This window comes from Planococcus citri, chromosome 4 (assembly GCF_950023065.1).
Source record: "Planococcus citri chromosome 4, ihPlaCitr1.1, whole genome shotgun sequence".
In the NCBI taxonomy this organism is placed as follows: Eukaryota; Metazoa; Arthropoda; class Insecta; order Hemiptera; family Pseudococcidae; genus Planococcus; species Planococcus citri.
The window spans coordinates 38,045,793-38,061,834 of record NC_088680.1 but is presented as its reverse complement, the minus strand read 5'-3'; the positions used below and the strand labels follow the sequence as shown (position 1 = coordinate 38,061,834).

General features: G+C 35.1%; 2 protein-coding genes and 2 long non-coding RNA genes across 4 annotated transcripts; all 4 read right to left on the bottom strand.

The window, feature by feature from the left end:
* Window positions 1-401: 401 nt before the first annotated feature.
* Window positions 402-1,234, bottom strand: LOC135844200 (uncharacterized). The gene is made up of 2 exons (XR_010558468.1): window positions 1,112-1,234; window positions 402-1,041 (listed from the first exon to the last, which is right to left on the bottom strand). It is a non-coding gene; the product is annotated as an uncharacterized LOC135844200 (long non-coding RNA).
* Window positions 1,235-2,195: 961 nt separating this feature from the next.
* Window positions 2,196-5,307, bottom strand: LOC135845164 (uncharacterized). The gene is made up of 4 exons (XM_065363627.1): window positions 4,921-5,307; window positions 4,633-4,820; window positions 4,504-4,551; window positions 2,196-3,457 (listed from the first exon to the last, which is right to left on the bottom strand). The coding sequence occupies exons 2-4, from the start codon at window positions 4,709-4,711 to the stop codon at window positions 2,196-2,198; spliced, it is 1,389 nt and encodes a 462-aa protein (XP_065219699.1). The 5' UTR covers window positions 4,712-4,820; window positions 4,921-5,307.
* Window positions 5,308-8,744: 3,437 nt separating this feature from the next.
* Window positions 8,745-10,656, bottom strand: LOC135845019 (uncharacterized). The gene is made up of 5 exons (XM_065363457.1): window positions 10,536-10,656; window positions 10,256-10,323; window positions 10,132-10,167; window positions 9,993-10,037; window positions 8,745-9,911 (listed from the first exon to the last, which is right to left on the bottom strand). The coding sequence occupies exons 2-5, from the start codon at window positions 10,305-10,307 to the stop codon at window positions 8,782-8,784; spliced, it is 1,263 nt and encodes a 420-aa protein (XP_065219529.1). The 5' UTR covers window positions 10,308-10,323; window positions 10,536-10,656; the 3' UTR covers window positions 8,745-8,781.
* Window positions 10,657-13,972: 3,316 nt separating this feature from the next.
* On the bottom strand, window positions 13,973-14,599 carry LOC135842954 (uncharacterized). Its single transcript, XR_010558225.1, has 4 exons — window positions 14,561-14,599; window positions 14,275-14,342; window positions 14,114-14,179; window positions 13,973-14,016 (listed from the first exon to the last, which is right to left on the bottom strand). It is a non-coding gene; the product is annotated as an uncharacterized LOC135842954 (long non-coding RNA).
* Window positions 14,600-16,042: the final 1,443 nt, after the last annotated feature.

Below are 16,042 nucleotides of genomic sequence, written 5' to 3'. Positions count from 1 at the left end.
GTCCAGGAAAAAATGTTGAAAATCATTAATTGGAAAATTGAAATTACTTCTCACTTCAGCTATTTTTAAAGAATTTTTCGACAGAAAATTTATTAGCTCGATGACAAAAATGATGTCTACATTGTGTCTTGAGCTACCTTTTTCAACCTGTTGAATCAATTGAGACTGGGTTTATATTGCTTGAACAAAACTTGTCAGCAAAATTGAACGTGGGAGTAGCTATAGTAGAACTTAACAGTTTCAGATGATTTTATAACTCTGGCATGAGAAGTTGCCACTTGATTGAAGAGAATAGATTTTTGAAAAGTCTCTATTCTATTCAGGCATCAAGACGCTTATTAGTTGGAGTCTCTGGAGAATGCTTGACGGAATGTAAATGCTAGATTAGCAACAAAAACGCAGCAGTGAATAACCTTTTATTTCAAAATTTTATTTGTCAAAATTTTCATTACTCATTTTAACATTGCTTGGTCAACCTTGAGAAACTATCTCTCTTATTTCTAGTTCAATATATAATACAATCACTTCTACCAAAAACAAAACCATACTTCGCACACCACGAATCTATGAAGGATTTAATATTCTCTACCATTTCCGGATATTCGGAATCACCTATCCATTTCTTGCTTGGAATTTTTTCCTGACCATCAACAAAGTATTCTAGTTTGGAATCCTTCAAGTTCCAAGTCTGTGTAATTTCACCGTCTGTTTTCCTGTTCAGTACAATATCGACGTTATCGTCCCCTAATCTCCAGTTCTGAGTAACATCTCCATTTTTTGATGCTCCAATTTCAACGTAAATGTGCTTTTTTCTATTCGACCAACTAAGCCATTCCAGCGATTCGTTTCTATTCAAACAAACCGAGTAATTTTCGGGACTTTTCCAACATTTTTTTCCATTTTTGAATTCGGCGAGCTGTTTTATGTCAAATCCTGGCAGAATCAAGGGATTGTCGTCTGCTGTTTTACCTGAGAAACTGTCTAGATGATTTTGAGGAACTTCTGTTTCGACTGGTACAAATAGATGACACATTGTTTGGACTGAAATTCAATTTCGTTGCGTATTTTTTAAGTGAAAATAAATTCTAATGTACAAGAAAATTCTACTTACCTAATAAAATGGCCATTGAAAAAATTCCTAAGGGGATTAGTGTACTCATTTTTTGGATTAGTACCTATCGTTTCAGTCTACGTTGGAAAATTTTCTTTGTCAAAGAAATAATGTACTTTGATGGCGAATTTTTCGAATGTTATACCTGTTTGAAATTCGTAGTAGGTTCGCCATAACAGATGTTTTCAAGGTTATTTGTACGAGGAGTACCTACCTACCTAGCAAACTGTCTAGGTATTATAGGTATGGTACATATCTACGAGTTTTTTTATTCGCAAACTTTGATTGTTTTTTTCGATCATTTTTTCATACTAATTTGTGTAATTTTGACGAATCACTTGTCTAGAAAAACTGCGAAGTATGAATATGATATTTGTATAGTATAGAGATATCACTGAAAAGGACCTGCTAGACATCGGAATCTCTGTTTGGAACAAACCTTGAATAAGTAGTTTGAAAAATTTAGAAATTGAAAACTTGAAAGATTTAAATGAACTCCTGATTCCTGATATATATATACAAGCAATATTAATTAAGTAGATATTGGTCGGATTTATTTTAATAGTAAACATATCTATTATGTATTTATAATTTCATGGGATTTTTCTGTATTATGTTTCAGGGTAAGTACTGTACTCAAAGAATTGAAGAAGATATACATTTAGTTGTAATAAGTTACTCGGGAAAATATCGTGAAATTAAACGTATAGGTACGTAGGTATTCATTTGAAATTTTTTAGTTTCGATTTAGTCGAAAAAAAAACTCAAAATGATCATTCATTTTTAAATCGAACTTCTAATTCCTATTGAAAACAAATCATCAGCTATTCGCTGATTTCAACAAGGTTTTTGCATTAGCTTTTTGCTGATTGACTGCTTTTCCTCCCTCACTCCATTTTTAAAAAAGCATTTAACCAGGTAGGACAGTAGGACTGTTGAAACGGTGGCCCTACCTATGCTGTGAAATCAGCGAACACCCGGACAGATGACCTTGTGAGCCCGTTGGAAAACATAAAGTAGGTACCTTACATATATTCAAAGGACACACACATTTAAATTAGGTGCTCATCTTTTATTTATTATTTCATTTATAAATAATGCAAGCACTCTCTTCTATCAAAAATCTATTCTCATTGCACCACGTCTCAATATAATTTTTGTATGTAGTTAGCGAATCTTCTTCAACTTGCCCCTTACTCCAGTTCCAGACTGGATTACCTGCGGGATCAGTAATTTTGTATAGCTTATAAGTTCCCAAATCCCAGGTTTGACCCAAGTTACCATCTCTGATTCGAGATATATTGATTCTGGCGTTTTCGAAAACCCAATTTTGGTTCACATCATTCCAGATGGTTTTCAGTATGCTTACCTGAACTGATTTTTTGACCCAGTTCAAAGTTATATCGCCTTTTTTGCCCTTATGGTAACGTAACAAAAAAGTATCATCTTTCCAAGTAAGATCTATGGAGCCAGATTTTTGGTACGGTTTCCTGTTGAATGTTGAAGGTACTTTGAAGCGATCTGGATCGTGGACTTCATCATCACGTTGGTGTACAGGTGTATCGCTAGGTCTTAGACATGAAATAAAATACGCGAGTTTTTGTTTGAACCAAGTCATTGCAGTGGGTTTGGTTCTCTTTAGCAATTCGTGAATAACGTAGTATGCAATTGTGTCAGCAATAGTGACGTCATCATTGTTGACCGGGTTGCCTTCAGCCAAAGGATTTTTTAGTGAATTATCCGTCAAGTACGTCGTGACGATATTGTTCAAAGACTCGTCGCCGACTAGGTGAACATCGAGAACAAGTTGCTCAAAACGTTCATTAGATTGATCTCTAGCATCATGAAGGGCATTAACTAAAGATGTTCCATAATCAGTGGATAATAATTTCTCCTCGTCGGATGATTCGAGCACAGCTTTTAATTTATCGTTAACGTACTTTTTCATTTTTCCTAGATTAAGATGATTGACCACGTGGTTCATTTTACTCGCTGGGCTTTTATCTGTAACCTGAAGTTGGCCGTATTCTTCTTCAGCCAAGTATTGTTTCAAGTCTTCCTTGGATTGCAGGCCTGTTCTGAATGGAATTAGGAGTGTCGCGTGAACCTTGTGTGCAACGTCTGGGTTGGTTGCAATTTTCGTTAGGATGGTTGTAGTGGAAGGGGCGAATTTCTCTTCCCATAAACCTTGCAAACTTGGATCTAGTGCGAAATTGCAAGAGCAAAAATTATCTTTGTTGCAAATACCTGCACCCAGTCGATTGTAAGCGGCTGATACAATGAAGCATTCGATATCGCAGCCTAAATCCTTGAAAAGCAAGCAGCTCAATGAGACTGTGAGAGGTTCTGTAAAAAAGAAAAAGGAAAAAATTGCTTTGGGTTAGGATTTATAAATTGGTCGTTGTAGTTCAACGTTATAATCAAATCGTTCTGTAGATACATTTCTGATTTCATAGGTTTTTGGCTGAGAGGGTTCAATGTGAAGACATGGAATTTTGGTGGTAGTTTTCTTAGTTTTCTGATTCAAAATTGGACTTTCATGTAAGTTTAAAATTCCAGTATTTCACAGATTTTTGCGATCTTTAGAAAAAATTTCTCAAAAAAGACAAAAAATGTCATCGCAATTTTTTGATTAAGTACTTCTTATTATTCCATACATTAAGGGCTATAACTGAGAATTTTTTCAAACTTTTAACTCGCCGGCTTCATCCTTTTTAAAAATTGATTTTTTTACCTTTAGGTTTTTAAACGTGGTAACACCGATTGATTTTGATCACCATAAAGCTCTTTAATACAAGTATGGAAAAAGATTATGTTCTTAAGATAGTCATAGCATTTTACGTATGTGTTACATACTGCGCATGACAGGTTGATGTCGTCACGCGGTGGAGCAACCAATGGGGTGCAACGTTGTACGTGAACAGCTGATTAGGTGCGTGCGCAGTACGTAAAACTTACGTAAAATTCTATGACTTTCTTAAGAGCATATTAATCAATTTCCATACTTGTATTAAAGAGCTTTAGGTCACCATAAATAAGCACTCATACTTACAAAACAAATGCGATTCATTCTAACAAATAAGATAGGTACCAAGGTAGGTACAAATCACTGCTGATCATGGCTGGTAGTAGAGTAGAATAAAAAAAAAATTGTCGCAGCTTTTGGAACCGAGGCAACCTAATATGAAATTTCTCAAACGACGACGTCATTTTGTCAAATTTTGAATTCTCATATTGTAAAAAAAATCTTGCCCATCGTGCGATGTTTATTCGATTTGACATGGAATTTTCCCATTGTGATAGCTGTGTTTTTACTCATTATCTTCGTCAGTTGCTAGTCAGTTATTCTTATTACATGATTGTATTTCAATTCTACTAGAACTTACACCTACCTGGTTTAGAGAAATATTCGTCCAAATCATTTGCGTCACTCGGATTTCCTGAAAAAAATCTAACGTTGATTTTTTGTTTCTGATAAGTACGATATCTATAAGGTCTTAGTTCAACACTTAGAGGTTTACCTGCTAAATTTATTTCCACAGCAGTGATGCTCAGAATGACATATGTCGAGATTGCGACCCAAGCAGGCGACTTAATCATTTGTGTACTGATGCAGGTCCGAAAAAAATAATTGAGTATTGATTTTTTAATTTTATTCTGAATGCAACATATTGGATTATTCCTGATTTTAATGAGGCTCCACTTTGCGCTGAAATAATCCTTATTGATAGCTCAATCACAAATGATGAAAAATTAGATGAAATTCGTCAACAAGGTTCTAAGTGGAGTGATGAAAAATTTGTACGTACCTTCCAAAATTAACTCCGAGGAAAAATGTCACTGGGAATTCAAAATAAATAATTTATCTGAGATTGTTTAAGTATTATGAAAAATTCAGGTACATAAACCTATGCAAGTTACTGGCTTGAAAATGCTTGGACTGTTGCGGTCTATGCTAATGTTTTGAAAGTACACAGCAAAATGTATTCCTACTTAACCTGTATCGCAATGAAGGTCGCCTAAAATTAATCGTCTACATTTGAATTAGTCAAGAATATGATCAAGAAACCGAAGGGGAAAAAAACTTAAAAGAAGCTCGCGCGGAATAGCGAAAAATTTACTACTCGGAGATATGTACGTTCCTATTACGTAACCTACCAGAGTAATTTGTGATTCGTCGAGAAATTTTCTCGATGCAAAATTATGGACCAATTTAAAATCGGTGGTAATTTACGTCCGCGAGCATTCGTTCGACAAATTTTCCAACACTGTTTCGACTAATGAATTGGTAGTTTTTTGTTGATTGGTGGAATTGAAGTTTACCTACCTATGTACTTTGGTACTAGGTAGGTCTAGGTATTGTTGAGTAATTAGACTTAGTTCGGTTGGCGCATTCATGTTTCAGATTGTTAAAAAATGTTCAACATGAAGTTTTCCTTGATTAAGGTTACCTTGTAAAAAGTGTGACGTTTGAAATGAGTTGCATAGCGCATAAGTTACCCTGCGTTTGATGAATTTACTGCGTGCAGTGTTGCGAATGAAATATCGAGAAAAGAAATACCTCGATAGCGACCTTTTAATTTATTTGGTCAAGTTGAGAGTGTAGGGTTGAAAAAATTGGTGAAGTGAAATGATGTCAAACAAACCCTAATGATGATTTCAGATTGATGGATTAAATCTTCATTTGTATGTGGTACCTAGATACTTACATAGGCTTCAAAGTTTTATAATTTTTGAAAGAAATTGGAAATCTTTAAAATTGAAATTGTTATTTTTATATAGAGAGATTTTTTGTTGGAAAATGGTGTGGGGGACGATTTTTTATTCTAGTCTTTCTTCTCATCTTTCAAAAAATGATACAAGAAGTAGGTACAAATGAAATTGGAAGAAAACGGTCACTTGGCGATGCACAATAATTTGATCTACACTACTAGACACAATAGTTTGTTTCACTTCAAAAATCCCAGTCTGTTGTTTTTTTTTTTGCGGAAGTCAGCCTACTTAACCTACTGGGGGGAAAAAATCGAAGTACTCAACATTGCACTATTTAATTATAAATGATACAAAAACATTCTTCAATTAAATCAGGATTTTTTCTGCACCAAGACTGAATATTTGCTTTATATTTATTTAGCGCTTTTTCGTCGGCTTCTCCTCTGATCCACTCTTTATCGAGATTACTATCAGGGTTTGTAATTCTGTGATATTCGTAGGTATGTGTACCAAAGTTCCAAACCTGTTTATGGTAGCTGCTGCCGATGGTAGTAGTTCGAGACATATTGATGACTATTTTACCAAAAATCCAATTTTGACTTACATTTTTTTGGGGTGTTTTTAGTATACTTACTTGAACTGATTTTCTGACCCAGCTAAAGTGAATTATTTGTTTACTACTTCTATAATAACGTAGTGTGTATGTATCACCTTTCAAAGTTCGAACCTCGGAGCTAGGTTTTAAGAACACTACACTGTCGAATTGTAGAGGTAATATATAGGGATCTCCATCTTCAGATGCTTCACAAGTTTTCCAACATGAAACCAATGACGCGAGTTTTTTTTTAAACCAAAAAATGCAAATTTGTATAGGAGTTTTTTCGACTTTCTGTATCAGCTTATGGACAACGTAATATGAAATTTTATCGGGTATAGTACTGGTCTTTTTTTCCACAAAGTCGAACGCAGAAGTTGAGGGTGGATTATCCATCAAGTATTTGGAGACGATTCTTTCCAGAGATTTATCGCCAGTTTGACGAACTTCGTGAACAAGTTGTTTAAAACGCTCTTCCGATTGGGTTTTAGCTTTGGCGAGAGCCTGGACTAAAACATTTTCATAGTTGATGGCTGATAATTTCTCTTCGACAGATAATTTGAGTTCGCTGTTTAATTGTTCGGTAACGTATGCTTTCATTTCGCCCTCATTGAGATATCCAAGTTGGTAAGCCATCTTCATCGCTGGGCTTTTATCGTAAATTTGGAGTTGGTCGTATTCCTCTTTGGATAAATATGATTTTAAATCGTTCATGGATTCCACACTCGTTCGAAATGGCATTTCAAGTACCTCGTGAACCTTACTAGCTAGTTCCGAGTTCTTTTCAATTTTCTTCAGGATATTAGCGGTAGAGAAATCAAATTTCTCATTCCATAAACCTCGCAGAGTTGGATCTATGGTGAATGTACAAGAGCAAAAATCATCTTCGTCGCAAATACCTGCTCCCAATCTTCCATAAGCTGCTGTGACAATGAAACATTGCAAGTCACAGCCTATGTTCTGGAAAACTGCACAGCTCAGCAAGGATTTATGAACGCCTGTGATGTGAAAACAATATATTAATAGGGATTGTGATTTTATGAATATGGTAGGTAGTTGAGATTTCACCTACTTTCGGATGGCGAATCGTCAATCTCTATCATATAATGCGCGAAAGCTACTTTCTCTCTGGTAATAATGCCGAATATGCTGCATGCCAAAATCGTGGGCAGAGGACTTATTTTGAACATGTTGTCAAATATGTCCGTCTGAAAAAGAAAACAAGAGTTGATTTTGACGAGTGAAAATTGTAGGTATTAAACTATTGGAAGACCCAACAATTAACCGAAGAATTTAAGAATGTCTCCTGTCTTTTACGTTCTTTTCAACATGTACATGAGACACGGAGGCAGGAAATGATGATTCTTCAATTTCATGTAGCAGGCACCACTCCTAGAAACAAGAGATACCTGCCTGATTTTACAAGATGATGAATTTTCAAATTTTGTAGCTTCATTCAAATGTGTGAGTTGGTGAACTTCGGTGACAACAATTGTTGTTCTATAAATAAGTAGGTACGCGTTTAAAATAGCACCAAATTCCTTCATAAATATCAAGTTTTTGATTGAGGTCACCTTGTGAAAAATTCTATTGTGAAGTAATATTGAGGTAGCGCAGTTGTGTGAATGAAATGGGTGCCACGTTTTGTAATTTGTAGTCAAGTACTGCTTGATTAGACGCAAAATTTTGCAAATTAGCACCATCTCGTCAAAATTTCGAAAAAATTATCATCGACTGTTCTCGTTTGGTCATTGTGGCTCAGCAGTGGAACGTAATTTCTTCTGAAGGTTCCTTAAGCTTGAAACTCTTTGATTTCAAAATGAGTAGGTATCTATCTAATGTATGAAATTTTTCTGTGAATTTTTGATTCGATTTTTTCTTTTTCAACTTGATTCACCCAATTATTAAAATGAAAAAACGATCGTGTGAAGCATCGTACCATCGAGCACCTTTTGGACGGTATACCCAGCGTTTCATTATTCTAATTTAATCCTCAAGATAAGAAGCTCAAAAATTTTGTTTCAGCCTTATTGGAAAATTTCGCGACGTCGTTAATGTAACAGATTGCTTTTTAAAACTCCCTGTTTCCTCATGCTGGTTTTTTTTAAGCAGGTAGTTCGATTTGAAACTTAATTGATATTGTCCTGAAAGTTGATTTTCTAAATGAATGAGCTGTTGTTCTGAGAAGGCTCACATCGATTGCTCAATTTTTTCCTCGCCTTTTTATGAGTTCATGAGTCAAGTCGCAGAAATTATTTCACTTGCAATGGGTATACTTATTATTGAATAAGGTATCTACTATTTTTTGCACGTTTCATCTTAAAGTGGATAGGTAACAATTTATTGATTTATGCTTATGCAATCATATTTTATTATAAATGACGCAATATTCTCGTATGATGAGGAAATTGTTTGCCTCACACCAAGAATCAATATATCGATGATACTGTCTTAACATACGAGTATTATCACTTGATTTACCACTGCTCCAATTAGCATTGGGAAATTTACCGCCGGATTTAGAAAATTGGTATTTCACCATACCAAAATTCCAGCTTTCATTGATATCACCGTCTGCAGTTTTAGATATAGTCACGCTAACGTTTTCGTTTTGGAAGTTCCAAGTCTGATTGACGTCTTTTGTGGCATACCATTGTATACTCACTTGGTCCTGGCCTTTGGTCCAGTTTAAATTTATGTCACCTTTGCGGCTTCTTTGATAGCTTACTTTGTATCCAGCTCCTTTCCAGTTCTTATTCAGTAATCCATAGCCTTTCAGTTGACTTTGGTCGAAGTCTTCGAGCGTGAAACGATCTTTCATTGAGGAAGGATTACCTGTTTTGTTGGCAGGTGTCTTACTTGCTTCCATGGATGGTGAGATTCTTTCATAGTTGACTACTTTCTCAGGCGAAGTTTTTCCCTTCTTTGTAGCAGGTCTTCTGGCAGACGTGTTAACTCTTTTGATGGAATTTTTTCCGTCCACTTTCTTGACTAACTCGTCAACTACGTAGTATGCCATGATATCGGCTACGCTGAGTTGGTTCTGTATGTTTTCCATTGGTTCTTTGAGTTTATTTTTCTTCAGGTATTGGCTTAGAACATCGCCCAAAGATTTATTTTTGGTGCGACGAATGTCGAGTGCTAGTTGGTCAAAAGCTTCGGAATCGTTCTCGGCTTCCTTGAGAATATCGAGTAAAATTGGTCTATATTTTAGCACTGATAAGTCTTTGATATCGGCGGATTTCAGAGTTTTTGGTAATTTGTCGGAAACGTGTTTTTTTATAGCGGTGAAGTTTGGTTTACCATTTTTGATGAATTTACCGGCATCTTCGTCGTCGAAAGAATTTTCATTTTCGACGTTGCATTCGCAAAAGTTTTCGTCGTTACAAATTCCAGTGGATTTTGTACCAAAGGCGTCGCTGATCACTACGCATTGACTGTTGCAACCGATGTCTTCGAAAATCAAACAGCTCAAGGAAGGATACACTACATCTACAAAAATAGACATTGGTTAAAAAATGACCAATGGTACAATGTGAATGATTAGAGGTGACTAAGAGTTTAAAAATTTACCGTCTTCATCTCCTTCGCTTCCAGATGACTCGTAATCTTCCTCGTCTGAAAATGTATTTCTATGATTTAAGTCACTGATTTCAGCTACAGGTAAATAATGAGGGTTACGTTTAGCAAGGGAAGAAACCAAGTTACTCACCTTCAAATATAGAACTATCTACTGCATTATTAAAGTCTAGAAGACACAAGAAGGGTATTAAACAAACCTTGTATGTATATATATGTATAAGTTTTCTCAAACTTCGTAATGTTAGTTTACCTACCTAGAATTGCACACAGCAGAAAGGCGATAATTATTAAAGATTTACTGACCATGTTGATAGATCATCACCTGAAATTATTGCAAAATTTTCTCATTAACGAATTGTATCATTTCATTATTTTAAAAATCTATAGGTATCGAGTAGCCGAATGGAGCCAACCAGCTGAAGAAATATCGCATCGACTGATGAGAGGAACATTTGAATAAGATTATAAAGTGCTATTGATGGAATTTCAAAAGTCTGTGATAGAAAAGCGAAAAAATTACTCGAAAAAACTCACCGATATGATTGACTGTTGTCGAGAAATTTTCTGCTCATAGAATAAGGAACTGATATGAAATCTATGGAAATAAGTATATATACTTAAGAGTTAAGTCAACATATTTGCAAAATATGTTTCAGTATAGTCTGATGATGGGCCATTTCCCCATTAGTTAATGAAGTTGCAATTTTATGGTATTGTTATGTAGTAATTATTGTTCTGCCAGGCTGTAATCCATCTTTTAAATTGCTAGCGTTTTCTAAGAAACAGATTTTCTTGATTAAGGTTACCTTGTAGAAAGTCAAGCGGTCGTAATGAACTAAGAAATGCGAAGGTTAGGTTGGTGCTTATTGTATGTAAAATGAGGTTGGTTCATTTCCTATGTGCATGGTTTTAAATGAAGGAAATCAAGTTTCCATTTTTGTAGAGAAGGATAGCAGTTGATCGAAGAAGTTTTAAATTATAAAATTTTTGAGATGATTGTGATTTTTTAAATAAAAATTGTATGCATTAAAGCTGCAAAACGTAAAAATTTTTCACTGTAAAGTAGAGAAGAGACTTCTTGGGAAATATTTAAAATTCAAGACCGCTCGTTCAATGTTTTGAAAACGGGAGTAGGGCTATACCTATCATTCTTTCTATCGATGCTGCATTCAGTTGGTACTTTTTTAAAAACAGACTTTGTTTTTTTAAATTTTCAAATTTCATGAAGAATCTGAAAAATTACCGAAAGAATAGAACTTCTTATTTCGAAAGTTGTTTACAATACGAGTGCTTCAAAAATGGAAGAGAATATAATTTAAAATAATTTTTTCAAAACCAAAAAATCTAAAAGCTCGCCGAAATCTTTACGTGTTTAAAACAGCTCAAAACCACCACGAATTGATTTGTAGGATCATTCTACTCAAGAAAATTTCAAACTACACGTGTAACTGATAAGTGGATCTCATATAAATAGGTACCTACCTACGTTTTAAAAAAAAGATAAAAATTCAAATGATTTTGGTAATCTAATTTGAAAGATATTACCTACTTCAAAATAGAAAGTAACTTCTTGAGACTACTCTACAATTTTTCAAATTGGAATACGCTACGAATCGATTCAATTTTTAAAATTTCAATTTTTCGTTTACTCTTCCGTGGAGTACCTAATGGCAAAATTTGAAATTAATTTTTTCAAAATTGGCTTTTTGAATTTTTTGCGCAATATTTTATATTTTTTAGAACATTATCTTCATTTTAATAGACAAATGACCAAAAAATACAAAAAAATTGAGTGCTTTTACATCGTTTCACCGCATTATAAAGGCATATTCAAAATTCTCTTCATGTCACGACTTTAAAGTGAAAATTCAAAAAAATCTATTGCCTGACTATTTCGGGTGTACGACATTTCTCTGCCTCAATTGACTTCGGATAGTCGATCAATTACATAGTTTAAAATTTTCTTAAGTATGTAGAATGATCCTCCAAATCAATTCGGGGTGGGTTTGAGCTGTTTTAAACACGTAAAGATTGCGACGAGCTTTTAGATTTTTTGGTTTTGAAAAAAATTCTTTCCAAGCAGATTTGAATAAAAATTAGGATTGAGTGTTCTTGAGGCCTCTTCTATCGATTTATGCTCACATTTTTAATTCTTTCTACTGATTCAAATCTGAAACTTCTCCTGGGATTTGAATCAGTGATAAGTATGAGTATGCTTGGTTGTTCACTGAACCAACAAATTTAGCGAACTATTTGAGAAAATCACTGACGATTCCAAAAACGAAAATTGACTCCATATTCTGTGATTTTTCTTGGTAGGTACAACCTTTCAAAATAAAAATTCAATCCTCAAGACAAGAAGCTCAAAAATTAGGTTTCAACCTTTATAGAAAATTTCGCGGTGTCATCAACGAAACCAATTGCTTTTTAAACTCACTCTTCCCTCATGCTGAAATTTTTTCAGCTGGTAGTTCGATTTGAAACTTGATTAATATTGACCTGAAAGTCAAATTTCTAAATGAGCAGTGTTGTTCTGAAAAGGCTCACATCGATTGCTCAATTTTTTCTCGCTTTCTCCGTATCCTTCATTCAATGAAGACATAAAATCATTTCAAATGCAATGGGTTTTATTAAATACTTAAGGTATTAACGTATTATTGTTTTATTAGAATCTAGGTGTACTTATCTACTATTTTTTACAAGTTTCATCTTGAAGTGGATAACAATTCCTTGATTTATGCTTATGCAATATTATATTTTATTATAAACGACGCAATATTCTCGTTTGATTAGGAAATTGTTTGCATCACACCAAGCATCAATGTATCGATGATACTGTCTTAACATTTTATCATTTGATTTACCATTGCTCCAACCAGCATTGGGAAATCTACCACCAGCTTTAGAAAATTGGTATTTCAACGTACCAAAATTCCAGCTTTCATTGATATCACCGCCTGTAGTTTTAGATATAGTCACGCTAACGTTTTCGTTTTGGAAGTTCCAAGTCTGATTGAGGTCTTTTGTGGCACTCCTTTGTATAGTCACTTGGTCCTGGCCTTTGGTCCAGTTTAAATTTATGTCACCTTCGCCACTTCTTTGATAGCTTACGTTGTATCCATCTCCTGTCCAGTTTTTATCCAGTGAATCAGACCCTTTCAGTTGACTTTGGTCGAAGTCTTCGAGCGTGAAACGATCTTTCATTGAGGAAGGATTACCTGTTTTGTTGGCAGGTGTCTTACTTGCTTCCTCAGATGGAGGATTTCCTTCATCATTGACTACTTTTTTGGGTGGAGTTTTTCCATTTTTCATGGCAGGTTTTCTGGTAGATGTGTTAAATCTTTTGGTGGAATTCATCTCGTCGACTTTCTTGACTAATTCGTCAACTACGTAGTATGCCATGATATCAGCTACACTGTGTTGGTTCTGTGTGTTTTCCATTGGTTCTTTGAGTTTATTTTTTTTCAAATACTGGTTTAGAACATCACCCAAAGATTTATTTTTTGTGCGACGAATGTCGAGTGCTAGTTGGTCAAAAGTAATGGAATCGTCGTCGGCTTCCTTGAGAACATCAAGTAAAATTGGTCTATATTTTAGGACTGATAAGTCTTTGATATCGGCGGATTTCAGAGTTTCGGGAAATTTGTTGGTAACGTGTTTTTTTATGGCGGTGAAGTTTGGTTTACCATTCTTGATGAATTTACCAGCATCTTCGTCGTCGAAAGAATTTCCATTTTCGACGTTGCATTCGCAAATGTTTTCGTCGTTACAAATTCCTGTGGATTTTGTACCAAAGGCGTCGCTGATCACTACGCATTGACTGTTGCAACCGATGTCTTCGAAAATCAAACAGCTCAAGGAACGATGCTTCACACCTACAAGAAAAAATATAGGTTGAAAAGTGATCAATGTGTATGATATAGTGATGGTGTGCATGATTAGGGGTGATTGAGGTTTCAAAATTTACCTTCATCATTCTCTTCATCGCTTCCTGTTGCCTCATAAATTTCATTTTCTGAAAATTTATTTTAATGATTTGAGTCGCTGTTTTCAGGTATAGGTAAGTAGGTAACATTGTTACATTTAGGAAGAGAAAAAAACATGCTACTCACTTTCAGCTATTACACCATCTACTTCATTATTAAAGTCTTCGTCGTCTTGTACCGTTTCAGTGTGAGCTGTAATTTGAAGTAGACACAAGAAAGGAATTAAACCTCGTATTTTTCTGTATAAGTTTTCTCAAACTTTGTAATACAATTGTTAGTTTACGCACCTAGAATTGCACACAGCAGAAAGGCGATAATTGTTAGAGATTTTCTGGCCATGTTGATAGATTGTCACCTGAAATTATTGCAAAATTATTCATTAACGAATGGTATCATTTCCTGATTTTAAAAAGTGATATCGACTATCGAGTGTAGCAAAATGAGACCAACAAGCTAAAGAAATATCGCATCGATTATGAGAGGAGAATTGGAGTAAGAATATAAAGCGGTAAGTATTGGTGGAATTTCAAAAGCTTGGATAGAAAAACAAAAAAATTACTCGAAAAAACTCACCGAAATGATTGACTGTCGTCGAGAAATTTTCTGTTCGTAGAATAAGGAACTGATGTGAAACCTTTGGATATACTCGTATATATATATGTGAGAGTTCGGTTATCATATTTTGCAAAGTATGTCTAAGTAGTCTAATGATTCGCTATTTTCGCGTTGATTAATGAGGTTTAAATTTTATGGTATTGTTAGTTAGTAATTAATGGTTCAGCCAGGCTGTAATCCATCTTTTACATTGCTAGTACTTTCCAAGAAATAGTTTTTCTTAATTAAGGTTACCTTGTAGAAAATCAAGCGGTCGTAATGAACTAAGAAATGCGAAGGTTATAAGGTGCTTATTATACGTATTAATGAAGTTTCATTCGTGTAACACATGAAATAGTATTTTTTCGATATCGCTGAACACGAATATAGCCTTGGTGAACCTTCCCCACGGGTAAAAGTGCAAAAAATTTGTTGGAGGCCGTGGATGAGGTCCAATCAAAAATCTGACGTCATATTCGTGTTCAGCGTCACCAAAAACACACTATTTCAAGTGCCGCACGAATAAAAACACTTTTTACATTACTCATGATATGAAAGTACCCACTTCCGCCCCTTCTATGTGGGGCGAAAAGCTGACTTTTCATCCCGGCACTTTCGACCCGCGTCAACTGAACACATACAGAAGTTTTCCACCCGCGTTAACCAAACACATGCCGAAACCTTTCGAAAAGATAATGAACGGGGGTAGGCTTACATGAGTAACGCATTGTTATGAGATTATTAAGATTTTTCTGGATTTTGCGTAAATCAAGCATTGCGTTATGTATTTTGTTGTTTGTGAAGTCGGAAGTGTGTGGTTATGGTCAGTTCTTCTGTCCTGTGCTAATGTGCTGTGCTTGTTCAAATTTTGTTTGAAGAACAATTTATTTATCTTACGTATTTCACTACATACGTATGTAATTAAAATTAATAACTTGCATAATGTACTCTGTATTCTGCAGAGATTCAACTGATTACCATGGGGTCCCCACATAGCAGCGACGAATGCGTATACTTTCTTATAATTCGTAATGTAAAATATCTTACATTATAAGGAGTGAGAGTGATCTTTTCAACGACGAGTATTGTTCACTGAGCGAGCGGAAGGCGAGCGAAGTGGACGAGTTTGCTGATCGAGCCGAAGGCGAGTGAAGCAAAATTTACTCTCGTTAAAACGTTCACTTTCGCCCCTTATGCTGTGTAATATACTATTCAAACTTTTACCCCATTTAGGGAGGTGCTGGGGGCCGTGTATGGGGTCCAATCAAAAATCTGACGTCATATTCGGGTTCAGCGTCACCAAAAACATACAATTCGATACATCACATGCCCCAGCTTTTCTTTTCGAAGTATTGACCAAATTTGAGAGAGGAGGTGCTCCCCCTTCATTAAAAGATCCCAGTTCGAAAATTGAATATTTCGGAAAAGCATCAAAAGGTACATCTATGGAAATTTTTTCAG

Bases quoted from the DNA above. Each gene is read 5' to 3' on its own strand.
- LOC135845164 (XM_065363627.1), bottom strand. From the start codon at position 4,711: ATGATTAAGTCGCCTGCTTGGGTCGCAATCTCGACATATGTCATTCTG. The intron at 4,552-4,632 runs GTAAACCTCTAA...GATTTTTTTCAG, and splicing joins TGTGGAAATAAATTTAGCAG to GAAATCCGAGTGACGCAAAT. The intron at 3,458-4,503 runs GTAGGTGTAAGT...TCTTTTTTACAG, and splicing joins CGAATATTTCTCTAAACCAG to AACCTCTCACAGTCTCATTG.
- LOC135845019 (XM_065363457.1), bottom strand. From the start codon at position 10,307: ATGGTCAGTAAATCTTTAATAATTATCGCCTTTCTGCTGTGTGCAATT. The intron at 10,038-10,131 runs GTGAGTAACTTG...ATACATTTTCAG, and splicing joins AGATAGTTCTATATTTGAAG to ACGAGGAAGATTACGAGTCA. The intron at 9,912-9,992 runs GTAAATTTTTAA...CTATTTTTGTAG, and splicing joins AAGCGAAGGAGATGAAGACG to ATGTAGTGTATCCTTCCTTG.